Source organism: Pempheris klunzingeri, chromosome 4 (assembly GCF_042242105.1).
Source record: "Pempheris klunzingeri isolate RE-2024b chromosome 4, fPemKlu1.hap1, whole genome shotgun sequence".
Classification (NCBI taxonomy): domain Eukaryota; kingdom Metazoa; phylum Chordata; class Actinopteri; order Acropomatiformes; family Pempheridae; genus Pempheris; species Pempheris klunzingeri.
This window is the reverse complement of record NC_092015.1, coordinates 4763467-4786957: the sequence shown is the minus strand read 5'-3', so window position 1 is coordinate 4786957 and position 23491 is coordinate 4763467. Positions and strand designations below refer to the sequence as shown.

The 23491-nt window shown below is 43.8% G+C and overlaps 3 protein-coding genes and 1 non-coding gene across 5 annotated transcripts; 2 read left to right on the top strand and 2 right to left on the bottom strand.

Moving 5' to 3' along the window:
* Positions 1–3411: 3411 nt before the first annotated feature.
* trnap-agg (transfer RNA proline (anticodon AGG)) lies at positions 3412–3483 on the top strand. Its single transcript has one exon. It is a non-coding gene; the product is annotated as a tRNA-Pro (tRNA).
* Positions 3484–8140: 4657 nt separating this feature from the next.
* Positions 8141–12125, bottom strand: psmd8 (proteasome 26S subunit, non-ATPase 8). Its single transcript, XM_070829125.1, has 7 exons — positions 11973–12125; positions 11372–11444; positions 11156–11258; positions 10890–11055; positions 10316–10416; positions 9690–9801; positions 8141–9080 (listed from the first exon to the last, which is right to left on the bottom strand). The coding sequence occupies exons 1-7, from the start codon at positions 12075–12077 to the stop codon at positions 8943–8945; spliced, it is 798 nt and encodes a 265-aa protein (XP_070685226.1). The 5' UTR covers positions 12078–12125; the 3' UTR covers positions 8141–8942.
* Positions 12126–12194: 69 nt separating this feature from the next.
* Positions 12195–14669, top strand: nup88 (nucleoporin 88). Its single transcript, XM_070829124.1, has one exon. It carries the CDS (start codon positions 12195–12197, stop codon positions 14352–14354), a length of 2160 nt encoding a protein of 719 aa, XP_070685225.1. The 3' UTR covers positions 14355–14669.
* Positions 14670–17461: 2792 nt separating this feature from the next.
* On the bottom strand, positions 17462–22569 carry ehd2b (EH-domain containing 2b). Of its 2 annotated transcripts, none has more exons than XM_070829258.1 (6): positions 22155–22569; positions 21890–22066; positions 20709–20833; positions 19180–19592; positions 18927–19091; positions 17462–18815 (listed from the first exon to the last, which is right to left on the bottom strand). In XM_070829258.1, the coding sequence occupies exons 1-6, from the start codon at positions 22373–22375 to the stop codon at positions 18267–18269; spliced, it is 1650 nt and encodes a 549-aa protein (XP_070685359.1). In that variant the 5' UTR covers positions 22376–22569; the 3' UTR covers positions 17462–18266. The 2 variants fall into 2 exon arrangements, with proteins under 2 accessions (XP_070685359.1, XP_070685360.1); XM_070829259.1 differs by having other exon boundaries at positions 20736–20833.
* Positions 22570–23491: the final 922 nt, after the last annotated feature.

Below are 23491 nucleotides of genomic sequence, written 5' to 3'. Positions count from 1 at the left end.
TCGTGGCCTCACATAACATGAATGTACAGTCTTTAGGTGGCGTTGAGGAGCAACATGGCACCAAAGACAGCCAGAACACACGCACACACTCACTGCTCGATCTCGCAGCCGCTCTCCACGTATGATGTATTCTCTCCGCCCCCTGCCGTCATGACTCCGCCCCTTACATATGACCACGTGACTGAGGCCGCCACCTCCAAGGGGCACCCAACCGCCACTGGAGTCATCACGTGTCATCACCACTGCACGAACACGCACGCTGTCGGGGAAGCAGAGGCCCGGGGGCTGGTTAGACAACAGCGCAATGGTGCACACTGGTGTGGCGCACACAGTGCACACACAACACGCGCAAAACGCAGACGCGCACATTCATTCATTCATTCAGCTGCAAAAGCGAGAAGCCTGGATCAACTTCTGTGGTGGAGAACATGAACATGAGTTGGAATAAGGTTGCATGATGACATTTACGCAAAAAAACAAGACAAAATTGACAGTTAGGCGCATGTGAGTAGCATGACAGCTCAAAAGCATGTTACACAGCGACAGACAGGGTGGTTTTTAAATCATCTATGGTCACGTGATGGAGGTAAATCTCCCATATGAAAATAACAGAATATTTAAAGGTCTGGCTCGTGCTCTCAGGAGCGTGCGAGAGTGTGGACGCTTTGGCTGCAGGACACAAGAATAAAAAAGGAAAGGCAGCGCTGAGGAGGAGAGAAACGGCCAAACCGGGAGGAGGGAGGAGGAACGAGTGTTTCCCAGATAGATGTATCAATGAACGCACCCATTCGCCATCAGAGGCCCCGGCATTCTTGCAAAAAAAAAAAAAAAAAGAAAAGCTCTGCCCTCGCCGCCAGTCGGCTGAATAATTCAGCACCGCAGCTCGACATGTGCATGTAATGCGCGCACGGCCGCGTCTTTTTGATATTTTCAAGTCACACTGAATTTTAATCGTTGCAATTATTTTCCCAGACGCTCCTTTCCTCCATTCCGCCCCTGCTGCACGCACTCATTAACACACCCCGATATTATGTTATATCTTTTTATGAATGGGACAGAGCAGGGCTGGCTTCGACATGGCGCCCTGCCTTATACATACACACACACACACACACACACACACATATATATAAATATAAATATATGTGTGTGTAGATATATTTGCAGGGAATTTTATTAGGCCCTAAATGCAATGCAATCGCGCGTGAAGAAAAAAAAAAAAAAAAGAGGGGGGGAAGGAAAAAGGAACGAGTGGGTGAGAGGATGGAGAGGAAACGAGAGATGGGGGGAGGGGGCCGATTAGAAAAGGGAAGGAGGAGAGGAGGGGTGAGGATGAGGGAGAGCGAGAGAGAGAGAGAGAGAGAGAGGAAGAGAGAGAGAGAGAGGAAAAAAAATCACATTTCATTCATAAAGTTTGGCTTTAAAAAATCATAATGAAACCCCGAGACACGTTGATAAAAATCACAACGCCTCCATCCCTCCCTCGTTTTACTGTAGCCATGTCTTGAATGACGCGATGCTGGCCCCAAACTCGCCATATTTCGCCTTTTTTTTTTTTTTTTTCTCCTCTCTCCTCACCCCCCCATACATTTTACACATTGACTGATTTCGTGACTGTTTTTACCAAATCGCTCACCACGCATTTTAGTTCGGAATTGTTGCATAGCTGCTGTGCTGCTTGTTTTAAGGTGTTTTGCATTATAATTTCCTCAATGTTAAGCGTGTAGATTGTGTGTGTGTGTGTGTGTGAGAGAGAGAGAGAGAGAGAGTGTGTGTGTGTGTGTGTGAGTGTGAGTGTGTGTGTGCCACTCGCCCAAAAAAAAAAAAAAGAAAAGAAAAGAAAAGCACAGGTCCACATGTAGGTGGCTTAACATTTATCACACATTGGCATGGATATATCGGAAATGGGGTGTATGCTGTTGATTCAAGGCTACGTAATGGTGTTTTTATTCCCGGCAGCCTGCTAAATTGTAGAGCACCGACAGTGATAACAGTGCATGATGCTGGATTGGTGTAACACTGATGGCGGTGGCGTTCTTTCTATCCGTTTTGGCGGATGGATGAATATATATGTGCAATGTTAAAAATGAAAATGTAAGGACTTACTCGCCCTCCATGGCTCGGTGTTGCCCGCCGCTTGCAGCAGCCCACCCCAGGGTCTCCTCTCTCTCTCTCTCTCTCTCTCTCTCTCCCTCTCTCTCTCTCCCTCTCTCTCTCTTTTTATCCTCCTTTCAGGAAACACTCACAGACTCACTCACATTCTCCCTCTATCTGCTCTCATTTTCCTAATCTTTCTCTCTCTTCCTCTCTCCCCTGCTCTCTCTCTCTCTCTCTCTTCCTCTCTCTCTCTCTCTCTCTCTTCCTCTCTCTCTCTCCACCTTGATGTCGTTTCGGTGTATCAGGATAGGCTTGAGGTTGCAGCAGCCATTTTCCGCTGGCAGCATCCTCCCTCTCTCTCCCTCCCTCCCTCCCTCCCTCCTTCTCTCTCTCTCTCTCTCTCTCTCTCTCTACCTGCCCTGTGCCAGCACATCCGCACTAATCATTGACAGCAGCGTGGATTTAGGTGGGCTGTACGGTTTGTCAGTGTGACCATGTGATTTTAAATTATTAAAATTGGGCACCGAGCTGTTGGTGAATGCAGGGATGTGGGTGGTAAAATAAAAGCCGGGTAAACCATCCGTGACCTCCGGTTGATCCCCTGATTATTTGGGGGGGGAAACACATAAAGTGTAGGACAACAAAACCAGGTGGATTTGCCCCTTTGTGCACATTTGCACCCATATTAAATTAGCCTGACTCTTATTGGCTGGTTTGTTGTGGTGTTTATAATCTTATTTTATTTAGTTTCTAACTGTATATTACGTTTCATTATCTGTTCCTATAGGATCCTACACAGGTTTCAGCACCATGGACAGCATGGAAACCTCTCCCTCATTATATCAATATATTCATATAAAAGCGGCATCTTAGACTTTAAAAACACGTTTAATTAGCTGCTTATTCATTAGTAAAGTCACTACCCCTGTTTGAAAAACACTGCGTCTGCAGCACTATAGAATAACTAGCTAAATAAAGTTATTTTATGTTATTATGTGGCTCAAAATATCCATTAATATATGAGCCTGGCATTGCAATGTCGTCGCAATCACATGCTGTATTCTTGTTTCTACACATTAAGTGTTAAAAATGGTGCTTCAACATTAATCTGTGCACTTAATGACGCACATCTGCAGCAGGAAATCTGCAGAAACTGTGAACAGATTAACAGGCTGCACCAACAACAGGCCTGGAGCACAAAGCTGGGAGGTTTTTGTGGTGCGAAGAGGATTAAAAGTTGTATAAAACCTTCGGCAGTGTGAACACAGTCCCCCTGTCGTGGACGAAAATCATAAAAAATTGCCCTCCCCGCATGGCTCGTTGGTCTAGGGGTATGATTCTCGCTTAGGGTGCGAGAGGTCCCGGGTTCAAATCCCGGACGAGCCCTGTTTTTTTTCAACTTGAAACTTGTTTGATTGAAAGTGTAAAAATATCCATTACAGTGTGTGACAGCTCTGCTGTTGTTAGAAATGTCAAACCTTACTGTGATTTTATCCTTTTGTCCCTTTAAACTCGTCGTGCCTGAATATTTTGAAACACTGGTTAAATGTATGCTTCATACCGCATTAAAAATCAAGGGTCCAGGTCCGGGGTGCTGCTCCGTGGCCTCCTGCACTGACCCTGGACAGGTGAGGAATTGAAAAGAACATGTTCTGTACATGGTTTAACAAAACAGCACTGTGGTTAAGTTAATTACAGATCTGGGTTTGGTCGCCAAAGTAAAAGTCTCACAGCTTTTCCTTCATCAAATTTGAGGAGGTGAAGCCTTAATAAACATGACGGGACATGATGTTTTATACTGTTTCATATGGATGAGACCAAGAAGCTACTTTTAGATCTTCACTTCAGTCACAGTCAAAGTTATGAAATCATGACGAAACACTGCATGGTTGCACATAATAGCATTACAAAATGAGTGCAAGCAAAACATTAATGGCAATAATCCACATTCAACAGCAATAATAACATCTTACAATAATATTAATAAAGAGCTACTATAGCCTAATTATGGTATTTTTTTTTACAAAAAGCCTAATTGATTGATCTGTGATCCATCAGATTTTATGACACTACAGATTTAATTATGAAAAAATAAATAAAAGACTGATGATCAAATAGGCAGGTGAGGTGTTAGCGATGTGTTTATGATATGCGTCAGATATATCTGATATACTTTCACAGTCGCAAATGATCATAAATGCTATAATCACCATTTTTGGATATCAGTTATTATAATAAGACACATTTATTTGTGTCACAGCTTGTATTTATATGAGCAGGGACAGTTTAACACACTTCTACACAGCAGAATAAACATGACTATTTTAATTTCTTTTCTTTTCTTTAATAAAACATTATTCAGAGGTGTGTATCTGGAGATAAATGGTTTCCACTGGACAGGATGGGTACAAATAATCCAGGAAGTAGCTAAAGTTGTCAACAGTGCTGGAAGAAATACTCAGATCTTTTACTTGAAACAGTAATACTACACTGTAGAAATACTCTTGCAAGTAAAAGTCCTGCATTGTACAAAAATAAACAGTAAAAGTACTCAATATGCAGAATATAAATGTTATGCAGCTGGATTGTAACTATGGATGCATTAATGTGTTCATCACTTTAATGTTATTGCTGCAAAATGTGAAGCTAATTGCAATTTATTTATATATATTTTATATATTACTTGGGTTGCATGTGGATTTCCCCATGGTGAAGTAAACATGTGCCTCTGAAATGTAGTAAAGAAGTATAAAGCTGCTTAAAATAGAAATACTCCAGTAAAGTACCTCATATGTTTAAGTGCAGTACTTGAAGTAAATGCACTTAGTTACTTGTCAAACAGTTGTTGTGGAGTAAAAAGTACAATATTTACCTCTGTGATGTGGTGAAGTAGAAGTATAAAGCTGCTTAGAATAGAAATACTCCAGTAAAGTAAAAGTAGCTCGTACCACCATTATAATATAAAACATTAATATTAGTGTCTGTTGAAACGGTTTGGTTGAACCGTTACTCCACAAACCATCAAATTTAGTTTGAAAACATCCCGCAGACTGTCTGGACCGCCACACATGCTTGGTTAGTTTGCTTAAATAACTTAATTTATATAACTATCTTACAATAATCTGCATTTTTTTTTAAGTAAAGTGAGCAAACTGCGTGAAATGATTTAGCTAACGGCTAGAGCTAACGTTAGCTAGCTTAACGTTAGCTAGCTAACCTTGAAGTTCATGAAGGGATCGACTTACGTGGTGAATATCCTTCATTAACCTTATTTAACTCGAAGTGTAGTTATCTTTCTTTAGCTACAGCAACAAAACGGGAAAAAATCTGGTGTTTTGTTTTTCTTAAACGGAGCACAGCAGATATCCAGTTAATGTTAGCATTTAGCTAGTCCGTGGAATGACTATGAAAGCTAAGCTAGCGTTGATAGCTAGCTTGTCCCTGCATGTTAAACCGTCCTGTCTGTGGAGAGATGATGTCTAGTTTTACTCCGCAGTGGTGGGATATAACTAACTAAATACTAATACTCAAGTAAAAACTCAAGGTACTTGTACTTTACCAGACAATTTCCATTTTCTGACACTTAATGCTTCTACTCTACCACATCTCAGGGGCAAATATTGTAGTCTTTACTCCACTACATTTGACATTACTGGAGCTCTATGGCACAGAGAGAAAACAAGATTATAGAAACTGAAACAAATCCTTCTCAGTAGGATCAGTTCATTCTTGGTTTTGGACCAATAAGAAAAATACAGACTTGTTGTTTGCGGTCTGCTGATAAATTTGTGCATATATTTTGCAGGAAAGTGGAATAAAAAAGGATGGGTATTCTACAGTCGAAGGTGAAACAAAGGGAAAATCATCCATTAAACAAAGACATAAAAAACAGGGCAGCTAAAAAAGAGACTGACTTTAACTGTGGTGAAGGAAATTATTTAACTGGAAATCTCAATGACACTTCGGACACTAGTCAAGGACTAGACCCTACTCAACTTATTAGTCATCAGACGGAAACCAGCAATGGTTCTGAAGCAACACTCACAAGGATGCACCAAGTCCCTGGTGCTGATGCCGCTCAAAGCGGAGAAAAGACGTGTACTCCTAAACCAGAGCTCCTACAGGCTACACCTGCAACACCTACAGCTGGGCTACGTCGAGGTGTGAGGACGACTGCAGGAGGATGTGATGCTCAGATGTCAGCCGGCTTGCAGCAACTTCCGGATGCAACTGAAAAACTAAGCCAGCGGAAGTCAAGGCCTCCAGCACAAGCGCAGAAACAGACTAAACCTGTGCAGCACCAGAAAAACACTACAGCACCAGTGCAGCAGCAGGTAACCACACAGGTGATGCATGGCCGTGCTCAACATGAGGAATCTAGAAATTATACACCGTCACAGCACAGGCCTGCAGCGAAGGAAGCCAGAGAGGTACCACCACACACAGTGAGGACTATTACACCCTCTGATGTTGGTGTGAGGATCTCTGCAGACTCTGTCCACAAGTCAGAGGTATCTTCTTCAGTCCAAGTGCTTGAAACACCTGAGGCAGAATGTAGGTGTGTTATTTTTACTCAAAGATAAACATTTTATAAGCTTTACATACAAAAATGTTAGATGTGATACTGTATAACAATGTTTACATGTCACATTCTTTAAGACACTGCCCTTTGCTCCTGTTCAAGAATGCATATTATAGTACTATCAGATTAATAGTTTGACAACCTGCATTGTATCAGATCTGTGACAAATTGTGTCGCCCTTTATTCCCATGTACAGTCATTTGCATTGTAAGTTTCTATATATAATTGGTAACGCATGAACTTCTATCTGCCAACTTCACCAGCTTTGGGAATAAAGAGCAAGGAGAGATGGTGTCCCAGCTTCCTGCCTCTGAAATGCAGGCACCTATGCGTCAGGCAAACAGAGAGGTGGTCCGAGGTGTAACTACAGGAAACCTACACAGCAAAAAAGCCAAGTCAGGTCAAAAATCCAACCGTCTTCTCTCCAATGCAAACAAAGCAGGCACCAACTTGACCCGCCATGCCACAGACAAACCCAAAACAACAGGTATTGCTGAAGTACCATCCGACCATTCAACACAAAATCGGTCTACTCAGGTCAACAATGAAGAAAATGCGCAACACAAACGCAGCTTGAACCGCAACAGTGTCACCAACATGACAGCAGCTGCTGTGGAGGGAAACCCAATCAAGAAACAAAATGAGCCACACCAAACACCTCAACCCAACAAAGGTGACAGGGACGCTGATGGGAGCACTTCGTCCTGCGTACAAAAAGTAAAGGTTAAAGCAGCAGCACCAGCGGTCACAGTGGTTGAAGGGATGCCTGCAGATGCCCCAAATAACGCTGCCATTCGTAACCTAAAAGCTTCAGCTGTAGACACAAGTGATTCCTTGAGACTCCAGCGTGAACTTCAAGTTTCTGTACCTCAAGACACTGCTGTTAAGCCAAAGAAAAAATGCTTATTCAAAGCATTAAATCAAATCCAACATAAGAAGAATACCAGAAAAGCCCCTACAGAGGAAGAAATGAGTGAAAAGAGTGACCAGGTTGAAAAAGAAAAGCCGGACACTGGCTTCACCTCTGCGGTACCCTTTAAACGCAGAGTCCTTGCTGAGGGTCGCTGGCACCCGTTCACAGTGAATCAGTCCTGTTCCCGTAAGGCGCGCTGTAAACATAACCTGGACACTGGTTTGCCACCAAATGTCCAAAAGTGGTGAGCTACACATCTTACACAATCTTAGGTCTAGGTGGTAAGTTAATTTCTTTATTCTATCTTCAGTTCTTCCACAGGTTTGATGAACCCCCAAACTACCTGCGTGAGCCTCCTCGGGTCACCACAGCAAGACTCGCAGCTTTCTCAGCACTGAGAGAGGTGGAAGAGGAGGGGATAGATTACCACCAATGAGAGGAGACATTAAAAGTATTTGTTACGTTAATGGATTGTATTTTCAAAACACACACTTAATGATTTGCTTCCTAAGAAAGTTTTAGTGTAAAAAAAAAAACTGAAACGCACAGTCATTCAAAAAGTTTATTTTCCTCAATCATTTATTGCAGACAAAGATTTCCATTGTAAGATCAACTGGATTACAAACCATCTATGGAGGAAGAAGCATTACCATTTAGAAAACACTCATAAACTTCAATGGCAATTCTGTCAGTTGCTAGGATACAAGGCAAGGGCAATACATTTCTGTGAGCTCTACTAAGGAAAAAATGAACTTTGTGTACAAAAAAAAAAAAAAGAGTTTGCATTAATTTAGGGGAATGTTGGATTGTGTTGACAGTTGTGTGTGACACTGTAAGGCGATGTCACAGCGTGGGGATTGTAATTACCTGTCTTGTGTTTGTCCAAGAGCTGAGACCCCAGGGTGTTAAATGTAGTAGCCTGACTTAAAGTTCTTGTTATTCGGTCACCAGCTGGGAACGCCTCATAAGAAGCTGAGTTTTAATGTTGGACAGATGGCATCTTGGATGAAATGATGAACTAATATTTAAACCTTTGAATTTCTTCAATAAAGGTAGAGGTCTAGCAACTGCTGAATAGACTGGTCACCTGTGATACTTTTAGTTTTGTTCCCCATCTTTTAAAATGAAAGCAAACTTCCAGACAGGAAGACCTGCAGACAGGTGTAAGAATACAGGAAATCAAATGGTGATCGACTTTTGAGGTACGGGTTGACAAATCAATCACTCTGGCAATCAATGAGTTCAGATTCCTCAGGGAAACTGCGTTTGAGCTGACTGGATGTATGCTGCAACAGCGGCATGTGTCTCTGAGTGTGTCTGTACATGGTTGAGTGTGTTCCTGGGGGCGGATTACACAATCATTTCCAGCTGTCGTGCATATTCGATGACCTGTTGTGCCAGCTCCGTAGAGGGGATGGTCACCTCTTCTGTCCGCTGCTGCTGACTGGTGAAAGAGTAATAGCCATCTGGGCTCAAACTCCATCCCCTCTGCAATGAAATGACATTAACAATCAGCTTTGGCTGTTTGGTGATTTTGTTCTCTGTGGGCAAGAGTCTAGGACAGACTTTTATTTAACAGGTCCCATACAATGCAAAATGCACTATTTAATGTCTTTTCAGGATAATAGGGCTTGAAAGATAGTAGAAGAAAAGCTCCCATATTCCTTTAACAGCTGAAGGTCCATTCTAGCTAATATCTGGCTGTTTTTTTTCATATTACCTAAAATTTTTTCTTTATTTATTAAAATACTTATTGGATCAAGTAACAGATGCTGCTCTACAGGCCTCTATTTTTCAGCTATTATTTTTTTTGTAAAATTACATCCCATAAAGTACCCACAAACTGTATCTGCACTAACATTTTCTCTATTTCTAAAATGTAAATTGTGAATAGTAATGACACCTGCAAAGTAAAATGCACTCATTCATAAATAACCCTCTTTCTTCAGATGAATAAAACCCCAAATGAGTTGCCTAAAACAGAATACGACTGGACATTTAATTTTCCCTTTCAAAATACAAAAAGCTGAAGTTTTTTTTGTCACATCTTAAGAGATAAAATGTCATGCCCTCCCCCCCAAATTAAAATATACATACCTTCTTGGCATACTCTGTCATCTTCTTTGGGGAGCTGAAGAACAGCACACGGGTGGCTTCACTGAACTGGATCTGCTCATATGCTTTCTCTATGCAACCTGCGATCTCATCACTGCAATTGAAAAGGTCACAGTGTTATTAGAAGTTATTGGTAAAACACTGTCATACTATCACCTGGTCTTCCTGATAAATAGAAATCACTGTGATGAAGTTATTTATTTTGCAGAGTCCATAATTTTCTATATCAAGATATCTTACAATAGGGAACAAAAGGAAAAGGTGCTTCAATTGTCAACCTGTTCAGTTAACTAGTACAAAGCATAAACCATCAGGTTTGTTGCTGTGATTACCAGCAGCTTAATGGACCTTCTCATGAATTAAGACAGAATTCAAACTGCCAACCATAACCATGATGATGGTGTCCTGATACACAGGCTTTAATGTCAATCGATCACGACATGCAGCAGTATTTTTTCATGGCCATGTTAGTACATAAATAAAATATTAAAAGTTGAATTGGGACCTAAAACTAAAAACTATACAAATTAATTATTATACAAAAATAACTGTATAAATGAAACAAATGTAGAAATGACAGAAGGCATGGGTACCATGTTGATTCTTACCGAATTGTGTCAAGCAGAATATCTATAAAAAAGGTGTAGCTCTCAGCGGGGATGTTGCCTTTGGCAAGAAATACCTTGTTGTAGCTTCCCTCCATCAAGTACTGAAAAGGCAAGAAGAGGATATAAAACATTCAGCTGGCATTTACATACAATAATAATAATAATAATAACACTGGGTTCATATTATGTCTAAACAGAATTCTACTGAGCCCTGCATTAATCTGGAGGAAGATTCTTTTGTGATTTATGATAAGTGTAACATCACAGATAGCACATCTAAAACAAACAGAACACAGCTGCTAACTTGCTACGGACGCTTTGGTTGTACCTCCCTGACAACCTGCAACCAATTCCTACTTCTGAAATATTGTAACAATATTGATTTAGACAATTCATTAAATAATTTGAGAATCCAAATTAATAATTTCAAGGAATAAATTAAGTAGGTTAAGGGTACAAATTACTAATTGGATACACAAATATCTTTTTTACCCTTGATACCTATTCACTGCAGAACAACAAAACAATATCAAACCCCTGTATTTGTGATCGGTATGAGAGTAAATTGCAGCACCTGCTCTAAAGACACTGGGTGTCTGATGTATACGTTGGTCTGAATATCTCGTGCGCTCAGCCTCTCAAGCTCTGTGTGAAACTCAGACACACGGTTCTGTGAGAGCAGGAAGAGCAGGTTCAGTCCGAGTAACTGGTGCATGTAGGCGGCTTCAGGCAGTTCATCCCTAAAAGAGACAAGATAAAAAAAAAAATGATATTAGATAAAACCCAGTGACTACAGTGACAAAATCCCACTGCTAAGGAAAAACAAAAAAGCGACATTACTTGTAGTCAAAGTAGTAACATTTTAGCTGGGCCATGTATCTCTCAAAGGATGGGATGTCCTTCTTCAGGATACTCCACAAGGCTCCAATTTCAAGGACATCACCTGAAACGCAGACACAAACCTGTATTACTGATGGATCTCTTCTTGATAACTTCAGAAAACACTGATCCATGATTTTAATATAAATTAAATCGGTCAGCTGGACCTATACTCACGGGCTAAAATCAGCTGCTGCTTAGTGAGCGCGGATCCACTGGTTGGTAAAAAGTTCAGCTCCAGTAAAGAAACCTGTGAAGGAGAAGTTTGGTGTCACTTGTTATCCAAAATCTTTAACACAACACCACAAGAGGATGACACAAATCCATCATAATTTAAATAAACAGCTCTTCCTGTCAATTAATTAAGGAGATGTAACTTAATAAACAACAAATAATAGCTAACATTACAGAGACAAAGCAGTTGTAGTCGTTCAATTGTTTATTTTGACTGTCAATTCCAGGTTGAAACCAGTTGGACAATGAATTAGCAATACTGACTGTTTCCTGATTGCCGTAATAGCAATCCTAAAATGGTTCAATTGATTCAACAGCCCAACATTAAAATGTATGTAACAAATGGAAACGCGGTGTCACCATCCCAAGATAAATATCTTTGTAAGTGTCCAAAGTTTAGCTAATGAAGTATAAACACAGCGGTAGCATAGCTAGCCTAAGTTAGCAAGCGTAGCTACATTTGCTAACAGCGCTGGCGCTTCATAATGGGCAGTTCTACCGTCAAAAACAGGCAAATAAAAACAAGACAGATTTGCGACTGTACCTTAAGTTTGCTCAGAAGTTCTCCACATTTACTCAGGTTTGGGTTTTTCTTGTTCCACTCTGCTTTAAGTGTCTCATACAGTCCCGCAGTCTCTTTCAACGCCATGGTGATTCTGCAAAATGTACGACACCGGCCACCGTAATACGGCAAATGACTGTCGTGAAACAGTCGGTTACTATGACAGTTTTTCCCCCCGTTCCGAAGACGGAAAGGCAGTTCAAGATGGCGGCGTTCAGTGCGGAACGGTGGCTAAATGAGCTACCAAACCATGAGATTTTCAAACAAATACGGGACAGGCTGGACTCCGAGCCCATTACAAATGACAGGGGTGTCGCTAAAAACCTGACCTTTTGTTTGGGTGGGGACTTTTTCGTGTGGGACGACGCAGACCGCGTGTTTTACACCACCAACTTACGGCAGCTAAACTCGGATGAGAGTCGCAGCAGCGGGAACTACCAGACGCTGCTGTGCATTAACCCTCCTCTGTTCGAGCTGTGCCAGGTGCTGCTGAGTCCAACGCAGCACCACGTCGCGCTGGTGGGGCAGCGGGGCGTCTCGGTGCTGGAGCTCCCTCAGCGGTGGGGCAAGAGGTCCGAGTTTGAGGGTGGACGGAGCGACATCAACTGCAAGACCATCCCGGTGGCGGAGCGCTTCTTCACCAGCTCACCGTCGGTTAGTCTGCGGCAGGCGGCTTGGTACCCCAGCGAGACAGACGAGCCCCACCTGGTGCTGCTCACGTCCGACAACACCATCAGGTTTTACGGCTTGAAGTCGCCCCAGACGCCGGCCAAAGTCCTGCCACTGTCGCAGTCAGACGATGACAGCAGCGTCCGTCCTCCGGCCCGCTCCTACGCAGCATCTCTTGGTGAGATCGCGGTGGCGTTTGATTTCGGCCAGATCACGTCCCCCCCTCGGCAGCTGGCAGCACTGTGCTCCAGAGACCAGCGGGTCTACCCTCTGTACATCCTCTACGAGAATGGGGAGACATATCTGAGCTACACTAACCAGACAAACGGCGTGAGTGTCAGTAAACCCTCCGGCCCCCTCCCGATGTATCCTGCAGCAGAGGACAACTATGGCTATGATGCTTGTGCCATCCTCTGCCTGCCGTGTGTGCCCAGTATCCTGGTCATCGCCACAGAGACGGGCACGCTGTATCACTGTGTGGTGCTGGAGTCTGAGGAAGAGGAAGAGACCGGGGCGGTGGAGAAGTGGATCAGAGGCACTGAGGCCGTGCCGGGTCTCTACGTGTTTGAGTGTGTTGAGCTGGAGCTCACCCTCAAAGTAGCCACAGGAGAGGATGAGGACCCTCAAGAGTTTGATTTCACCTGCCCAATCAGACTGCACAGAGACCCCCTGTGCCAGTACAGATATCATTGCACCCATGAGGCAGGAGTGCACAGTGTGGGGCTAATCTGGGTCAACAAGCTGCAGAAGTTCCTCCACTCGGACGAGGAAGATAAAGACAATCTCCAGGAGATGGCTGCCGAGAAGCGCTGTATTGTCGAGCACATTCTTTGCACCAGACCACTCCTGACCAGTCAGTCAGCTCCGGTTCGTGGCTTTTTGATTGTGTCTGACCTTTCCCTAGGCGCCACCATGATCTGCATCACCAGCACTTACGAGTGCATCCTGTTGCCCCTGCTGAGCTCCATTCGCCCTCCCTCCCCTCCCCTGCTTTGCTCCCATCCAGGCCCGGGCTCTGGTAGCTCCCCTCTGCGCGGGCTGGCCGACGACTCCTTCGAGCAGCACATCCGCAACATCCTGGCACGTAGCTCCACCAATCCTCTCGTGCTTAAAGCTGGGGACAAGGAGATGTCGCCACCGCCGCCAGAGTGCCTGCAGCTCCTCAGCAGAGCCACGCAGGTTTTCCGCGAGGAGTACATTCTCAAGCAGGACATGGCCCGTGAAGAGATGCAGAGGAGGGTGAAACTCCTGACGGGCCAGAAGAACAAGCAGCTGGAGGAGATGACTGTGTGCAGGGAGGACAGGATGAGTCTGAGGGAGGCAGCGGAGCGCTTGGCTGATAAGTACGAAGATGCAAAGTATCGCCAGGAAACCATTATGAACAGAGTGAAAAAAGTTCTGGGCAGCCTGCAAAGCCAACTACCCATACTGTCAAACAGTGAAAAGGATATGAAGAAGGAGCTGCAGGCCATCAGCGATCAACTCAAACACCTGGACAACTGCATCAAACAGGTGAACATGAAGATGGATTACCAGAAGACGCAAGTGGACAAGGATCTACCTGCAGCCAGGACAACCGTCTCACTCAATGCCCACCAGAAGAAGGTCGTCCAGGATGTCCTCAGAGAGCAGGGACAGCAAATTGGTGACATGATGAAACAGATCAAAGACATCAAAAACCACTTCAGTTTCTAAGCACTGAAGAAATCTGTACAAAATGCATCACTAAACAGTTGGGGAAAATAATTCAAATGCTGTTTGTCATTAAATCTGCCTTCTTGTGACATATTTTATATACTGATATAACTTTACCTTTGATACTCCCTGTTGTTGTCTCTTAATAGGGTTACGATAGGGTTGCCTTCATGTCTTTCATAACATTTTGCATATTTTTTCACATCGCATGTGTGTAAATGTTCAGATTTAAGTCAGTTATTTAGTCAGAGCAAAATCTTAAATATTTTGAGCTAAAACAAGCTTATCAAGCTATTTTCAACATGGTTTGCTTATTTTTTTTGGGTTAATAATAAAAATTTAAAGTTCTTTATGACCGTCTTTACTCATTTGTGACAAATTATATTAGACAATAACTATTGTACAAGATGAAAATTTACTTTGTATATAAATGTACTTTAAAAAGCAGAGAAAGACAGGTTGAAGGAGACAATTCTCAAATGTCCATATTTAATTAGAAAATTACTGGTCTGTCCAAACGGGCCAAATGGAGACTCCAAGACAGGAGGGTCAAAGTCCACAGCCCTCACGTACTATAAGTGCATCTTTAAGTTCAGGCGAAGTGTCAGCAGTCTGAGTTAGGGTCTAACCACTTTATCTGACTGACTGACTGCTGAAGCATCATATTCGTTTCTGCTGAACATTAAAATGTTATTTTGCACTGAAGGAGGACTTTGGCCCACATCACAGATCACTGTATGGTATGAACAGGACCAATCGCAGCAATCAGTTACTTTTTCAACATGCATATTTGAACTGCAAAGCTTAATCAATTAGTTAGTCAACTATCAAATCAATTGCCAACTATTTTGATAATCGATAAATCGGTTTGACTTTTAAGGAAAAAATTCTCGTAATTCCAGTTTCTTATACACTACTCACAAAAAGTTAGGGATATTCGACTTTCAGGTGAAATATATGGAAAATGTAAAAAGTGAATGCTACAGTGATATTATATCATGAAAGTAGGACATTTAAGTAGAAGCATGCAATGGTAATTTTATTCATCTTAAACAATGTATTTGAAGAAAATCTACCAACAGTGGTAGGTATACCACAACAAAACATTTTCAGTGTCTCAATAAATTGGGATGTGGCCAAAGGACGTCCACTCCTCTCCTTTCTGTGACTCTTCCAGTCTCTGTATCACTGTTCCAACCTCCTGATGACACTCTGTGACCCTCTAAGCTCAGTGAACACCTCCGTCTGAGGACTTCCTGTTTGAAGCCTCCAGTGTTGAGGTGCTGCTGATCAACTGTTAGGTGTCGTCTTGGTCTCATGATGTCAGAATGTGAACAGCAGGATGAGGAGGACTGTTTAAATACCAATTCTAACTGAAGCAGGAAATGTATTGGTGGATTCATGGATCAAACCTGTTGTGAATGTTGCTGTTAAGCTTCTTGTTAGAGAACAGCAACTTGTGCAAAAAGTACTGAAACACTGAACAGTTGGACATGTGCATTCAAAGGTTTAGAGAAGGTCACATTAAGTTCACCTGGAAAGTTTAGGATGCATTTTAGGTTCATCCTGAAATTTCACCTGAAAGCTGAATATCCCTGACTTTTAGTGAGTAGTGTATGTGAATATTCACCCCTCTATGACGGTAAACTGTAAATCTTTGGGTTGTGGATGGAACAAGACATTTGAGGACATTATCTCAGGCTTTGGGAAACAATGATACACATTTTGATACAAGCAAGCAACTAATCGACACAACAATCAAGAAAATAATCAATGAAAATAAGCATCACTTGGAGACATAGATGTATTAGATATTTACAGTCGCCTGCCTCCAGTCTGCCATCTACAGTCGGACGGTGAAGTGTGCAGATTCAGTGCAAGGTTGCCAGGAGTCCTGTAACCACCAGATGTCACCCCTCTCCAGAGCCGATGACCTCAGTTTTTCTTCCAGGGCAGGTTTGCTGGTGAGGAATTCCCCACGTAAACACTGAGTGACGTACACGGAGACCCCGGTTTCGTTGAGTAAGCTTCATTGTTGGGGATGTCTGATGTTGGTGGGGATCCTCTGCTGCAGCCTGGGCCTGTCCGGGGGCTTCACCCCACTGCTGCGGCAGCTTGATCTGAACAACAACTGTTTGAGATGGTTCGTGACTCAGCACAGCCTAATTATGTAACAGGCGGGCATTGTTCTAACTGCCATGGGGATTTTTTATTCTACTCTTTAAAACTGCGATGACGTTAGAACATACAAGGCCAGCATGAGTTCATTTCTAGTCAGGAAACTAAAAAACATTACAGCTGTCCTTTGTGAATTTTGTCACCTTACTTGACTTTTTTTCCACACTTCAGCTCCCTCTTTCTCTCTCACACACACATGCACAGGAGAGGGTGTGGTGTGCTGTAGGTCTAGCTCAAGAATTCTCCAAATAGGGGGATGTTGTTAAAGTCTTTCATAAAGGTACAGTGTCTAGATCCTGTGCATGAGCCTGAGGAAACTTAGCGGACCCTAGGAAAGGAGATATTAATAACTCTTGGGCCAACCCACCGCATTCTTCACATGTGAGTCACTGTAAGCCAGAGAGAGGAGAGGAAAGGGCTGCTTTGCCTCTGTTTCTGATTTGTGTTTCTTTCCATGGAGGAGTGGAACAGGGAGGCGGGCAGGCCACCCCTTCTTCTGCGAACGCTGAGAGCCTTATGTGAAGCACACACGGCTCTACGCGGGACACGTATTTGTGCTCATACCGCATAGTTTACACTGGATAAAAACACTTCCAGGCATGCCAGTGAGAGAGTCAATGTAGAACTAAACTGGAATAGGGGGAGCAGACTGTATTTAACTGTGTTTGTGTGAGACAGTGAGAGACAGAGAGGACCTCAGATGGTGGGAATGAGAGGGGAGAGCCTTGGAAAATGGTGGTATGGGGACTTGGCAGGGGAGAGTGTGAGTCACTGTTTATCTGGCCCGTCGCTGAGAGACCAAGTGAGCTTGAAAGAAAAGAAAATCTTGTTAAAAGAGATGCAAATCAAATGCGCTCGACAATAAGTTCTGTATCATGCACTTTAGGCTTAACAGCAGACATTTTTAATGACTCACTAAAGAGACAAGACACAGTCAGAGATTTTATTTGGATACAATAATAGTTAACATAAGAACAGTTGGTGGAGCTGCGTACAGTAGTCAGTAATAGATAGTCTAAAGGTTCATCTCAGCGTGTCATGCTCTTCCATACAGCTGAGGTCTCGCTCCTGCACATACAAAACAACAGCAACAATTACAAAAATAATATATAAAGTATGCACAAAACTGTGTCATGTAAAGCATCAAGGTGAAATGCACTCAGGGTATTAGACTTGCGCTGCCAGTTTGAGTTTAAAATGCTATTAACACATCATCTGAGCAATATAAGTCTTTGGAGATAAATCTGTAGATTACCAGACATGATCACTACAAATTTCCACCGTGATAATACTGCATAATCCCAGACTAGTCACTTAAGGAATGTTGGGTTGCAAAGATTTAATACAGCAAAGTTTTGTTCTGTGTACAGTCAAATAAATGCAGAATAGCGCTCGCTTCATCTCCTTCTGCTCAGAAAACACATGTAGGTATATTTTTAAAGCTCATCATAAAAAGCTAAATTTGAGAGGCCAAAGGGAAGAAGCGACCAGACCCGTGTGACTTCTTAATTACACAATCTTTTGCAGCAAGGCCGTGTTTTTGTCTCAAAGGATTGACTGTAATACAGTCACATTGTGCAAGACCTAAATCAGTCTCAGAGGAAAAGTTGAATGCATTACACACAACATTTTGACGTGGGTCTGGGGGAGAACAAGAGCAAACACAAACAGTAGCATAAGTGTGACAACCAACAGAGAAGAGTCTCTCTCAGCTGCAGGGACTTTGGGACATGTCTATGCATCAGAGCCCTTCTGCCTGCGTTTGGAGGGTGGGATCAGACGTGTGGGCAGCTCAGGGGGCAGACCGTGGCCCTCCAGCTTGACCTCAATCAGGTGGCTGGCCAGAGCAAATTCTTCATCATCCAACATGCCATCATGGTCCACATCCGACAGCTTCCAGATGCGACCCAGCACAGAGTTGGGCAGGCGGGAGCTCACCATCCAGTCCCTGGCTTTGTTGCCGCTCAGTTTCCCCTCATTGGGAGCGAGGTTATAGAAGATTTCATCATATTTGGGCTTGTCTTTGGTCACCACCCAATCCTCCTCCTCCTCGCACCCCTCTCCGTTCTCCTCGGCGAAGGGGTCGCCCTCGACGAACGGTCCGGCACGGGTCCCAAGGAAGGCTCCACCCTGCACCCCCGGTTGCTCACCTGCTTCCAGCTCCTCCTGCCGCAGGAGGGGCATCAGTTTGGCAATGTCGGAGGAGAGCAACTCATCCAAGGCTGCCATCAGATTAGGCTTCAAGGTCTTGAACTTGGTGAAATCATGAACCATCAATTGCTCCTTAAAAAAAAGGGAATGAAGAAAATGTGTCAGCTAATAGATTTAACATAACAAAGGTTATGAGTATTTAAATAGAAATGTCCCTTCCAGTGACAATAAACTCAGACTAACCTGCATTTTAGCACAATCTGGGAAGTCTCCTGCAGAAATGTTGTACTGCAGCTGGATCTTGGAGAAGATGACAGGCAGCTGGTAGATCAGATTCTTCTTTTTGTTGTCCTTCCTGAAGACAGACGGCATCTCCTGCTTCAGATAGCTGATGATGTGGGCATGAACCTGGGATTAGCCAAAGCATAGCAAAGGTTAGGGTGCTGTGATGTCCATTATCATTTACTGAACATGTGTAAATGCCAGTAGAACCCACCCTGACTAGACGTGCCCTCTTGACCAGGTCGTTCAGTTTGCGTAAAGCTGCATTGCGAGGAAGGTTTTGGATATCAGCGAACAGATCCTCCTCCTCCAGCTCAAACAGCTTACGGTTGTCTGTAACCATCAGTGGCTCTGACCAGAAGGAGCCAATGTAGACGCGCAGAACCTCCGGGGTGCCAAACACCTTCCCCAGGGACCACATGAGTGCGCCGTACACTCGCATCAGCTGCTGGGTGCCCACCATGTCTGCCTTGTTGAGCACCACTCGCAGCTTGTCCTCGTTGCCTTTCAGGGCACCAATGGCCTCGGAGAACTCGTCCGATATCTCCAGTTTATGGGCGTCAAACAGCAGGATGATGCGGTCCACACGCTCCGCAAACCAGCGCAGCACAGCTGGGAAGTCATAGCCTGTTTGAGCAGGAAGAGGTTGAATGACTAAGATATTCATAAACCTAAACGTGCTGTATGTATTAAAGAGAAGAAAGAGGCAGGAGAGGGTCGACACAGACACAAAGCCTTCACACCTCTTATCTGTATCCTCCAAACAGCTGGACATTCACCAGGATTCACTTTATCCAAGATACCACGTTGTAAAAACACTTCTTTGACTTTTAACATGTAAAATACCAGTCTGCATCCGACAAACAAAAGTCTAACAAAATCCATTTTTAGCCTTTTGATCGATTTCTTCATCAACATGATCATACTAAAAGGGTCCGTTCACCCAAAGTATAAGAAAACATATTTTCTCATGTGCCTCTCGTGGTACAGCCACATAGACAGCTTTGGTTTTTATCCCACGAGGCTGTCAGATACCTGTTTGTGTTGCTCACAGCAACATCTCGAAAACTGACAGCATCAAAAACAACATCCTCTACTCTATGGACAACCCACAAAAGTCACTATGAGCAGCTTGCACTGGAATTGCTTCTTCCCAAAGACATGGTTTGAATTGTTGGAACACTCTCTCTGGCAACACATGTTGATGCTGCATTTTTAAAATAAAAATGTGCGCTGTGAGCACCACAAACAACCCTCCATTCACCCCCATTATTTTGGGCTGGATATTTCAACCTCAGCAGAAAAAACAAAAGCTATCTGCAACATACCACCAGTGGTAAGTGAGGACATGTGTTTCACAACTTGGATGCACTGACCCTTTAAACTTGTTAGTTGCTCATGCAGATTGGTTCGAGTAATAATGGGTTACTGAAAGCGTGAATGAATAGTGAACAGTGAAAAGTGAAATACTACTGTGAGGCGATGATGATGATGGTTGTTGTTTCTCAACAGTACATTCCTCCAGATGTGCTGACAGGACTTTTGTCTGTACTGTCTCTGTTCCTGATTATGATTTTATGGCTGCTCAGTGTACAGCTAAGATGTTTTCTTGCCTGCTGCCAAGTGTTATTGTGACAGAGAAAACTGGTCCCATGAGTTAGCCAGGCGTGCCAAGGAGATGAGTTTGTGAGCCGGCGTTCTGGGATGAGTGCCTCTGCGGGCTCCCCCATGCCCTCTCCTCACCTTTGCTACTTTTGCCACCTCTCTCACCTCGGCTCACTCTCTGCTTAGCGCCGGACAGGATCCCCGGCGTGTCAATGATGCTGATACTCTCCAGGACCTGGTTGGGCATCTGGGCGCACTGGAACCTGGTGTTTTCATCAGCAGAGGGGAGAAAAGTCACATAAACGATGACAAGACACGTTCAGAGAGGTCGGCTTTGTTTGAAACACTGTCAGTGCGGAGGGAAAGAATCTAAACCATGTTAAAAATGGTTAGCTCTTATCAAAGAAGCCAATATGTGATCCAAGGAGCAGATTGGGAGCTGCCCTCTCCACGCCCCCACCCTTCCCACTGCAGGCCATTGTGCGTAAGCAGGGCTCTTATTGCTTTGGGCTTCCTGAAGGAAAATGACCACTTCTGCCAGAATCAAACAATAAGGCCTGCTAACGATGTGTGGCTTAGAACAACAACACCACTTCCTGTGGCGTATGAGCTTAACGAGCCCACCGGTTCCCAGAACAGGAAGTCAAAGCAAAAGGAGAGACGCAAACACGTCCACAAACACACCCTGTGGAGGGAGAGAGGGACTCTGCTGGAAAACTGGCATCAGAGGGTCCATGTTAGAGCCCCATAGACAGTAACGCCGTGTGTTCCTATCACTTCTGGCCTGTTAGTCCATGTTTCTAGCAGCTAACAGCACTTTCTTTGTAGAACATGCGATCTCTGTCTGAGTTTACATCAGTGGAAAAACACACACAGAAATCTGGCAGCCCAGACAGTAAACAGAGGAGAGGAAAGTACTTCAGTGTAAAGGTTTCCCTTACAGGATCCCTAAGCTCCACAAAGTTTGTGACTTCACTTATTTGTCTTTGCCCCGAGGGGCTGTGGAGGCCTCTGGTCTCATCTTTGAACTTACGTACACTGCAGTTCCTGCCTGAGTACATCAGCTTTCATCACCCTCTCGGGTGATATCGCTTCCCTTCTCCATTTTTCCACAAATAAGGCAAGTGCCTCTCGCTCTGAAATTTGGCACTAAGACTTGAAATTCCAAAGAGAAAAAAAACTTTGTTATCTCTCCCTCCCTGTTTTCCCTCCTTGGGTTCTCTCACATGGTCTGTCCATTTCATTTGGCGCTGATATCTAACTGGCTCTCTCTGTGGAATCGTTACACAACAGGCTGTGAATAAAATCCCTGTTCCCACCTGTTGAGAAAGGTGTTTCCAAAAGGGTTGAGTTTGCGGAAAGGCTTGTTGGGGTCTACAATGAGAGCGTTCCCGGGGATGACTCCCTCCACTTCTCCATGCATGATGGCGGTGAAGCAGTCAGTGGTGGGTTCAGGTCCCACCCTGCTTCCAGGAATATCTTGCTCCAGTAGATACCTGTCAGTCACACAGATAGCTTGTGAGTTGTTTTTTTTTACTGGTACTTAAATAGATGCAATAAAACACAACAGTGAACAAATCTTACTTGATGAATGTGGTCTTTCCAGTGGAGTACTGTCCCACCACCAGCACCATGGGCTTGTTATCAAAGTCTGCATCCTCCAGACTGAGAGAGTGGAAGTCATGGAAGCCATAATACTGCTCCAGAGGCAGCAGCTTCTTACGATACAGGGACTTGAGCCCTTCTGTCACAGTGCGGATCACCTCAGGCGCCTTCTTCACATTTTTCCGCCCCCAGCGTGACATGTTGATTGACTAACAAGATAACGGGGAGCTTCTTATGAAAATTAGTGTCAAGAGTATGTCTTTTGTTTGGAGGTGTATTTCCTGTGGAAGAACCTTCAGGTGTTTCCTGTATTTATGTGAACGCTGCTCACTTGTCCTTGAGACCCCTTCTGCACACACCGAGAGGAACGAGAGGAACGATAGGGCGTTTGAAGTCTGGATCTTCCCCTTTGAAAACAGTCGCCACACTGATAACTTCTCAGCCCCTGAACTGTGGACAGAACGGGAGACAAGCAGAGGTCAATCCAAACAGGAAAAATAAGAGTTAAATCCAGAAGGCAAAAAGTTTCTTGGAGTTCTCGCACTTAGTGATCAAAGTCTGCCACAACCTAGAGTAAGGATGTGGAATCTGGAGTAAGCTTCAGCCCACCAGGAGACTGCCAAGCACCGTCAGTGCATGCCTGGAAAAAGTTTGTGTTCACTCTGGAAAACTTGCAAACCCAGCCCTGCATCAGGTTTGCACAGGCACAGCTCATTTCTTTACAGTGAAATGAGTAAGACATTCCTTTTGTCCTCTGCTGTTTCTCTCAGTGGAACATGAAATACGTGCAGGGATCATTGCTCATGTAAGGAAAAGACCCTGCAGAGTAGTCCCCACATGGAAAACCTCATTTAACCTTCTTTTTTTTTTTTTTTTTTTAACTGTAAAACAGAAACACTGGATTAGGAGTTAGAAGCAGACTGACACAAAGCCACAAAGGTGAGACACACATCAGCAGACGTTAACTCATGTGTGGAAAGCTTCTCTTTTGGAAACCTCATTTGAACTTGGATATTAAAAAAAATCATCTGCCCAGAGGAGAAAAAGCAACTCAGCCCTGACATGTCACAAGACCAGTGTGGAAAGAGTTGTTGTCAAAATGGCGAACCCTGGAAATCTAGTGGAGGCACATTAAATATGATTTGACCGCCACTACATACAGAAGCACTGTGCCAGTCAAACTGTACAAGTAAAAGTTGCTTTACAGGTGTCGTGCAAGAATCAAAGGTTTGGTAGAAACTCTGGGATCATTCCTAAAGTTCAAGGAAGGTGGAAAATGCCTTGTGGGTTTGTCAACCACAATTGCAACACAGTTT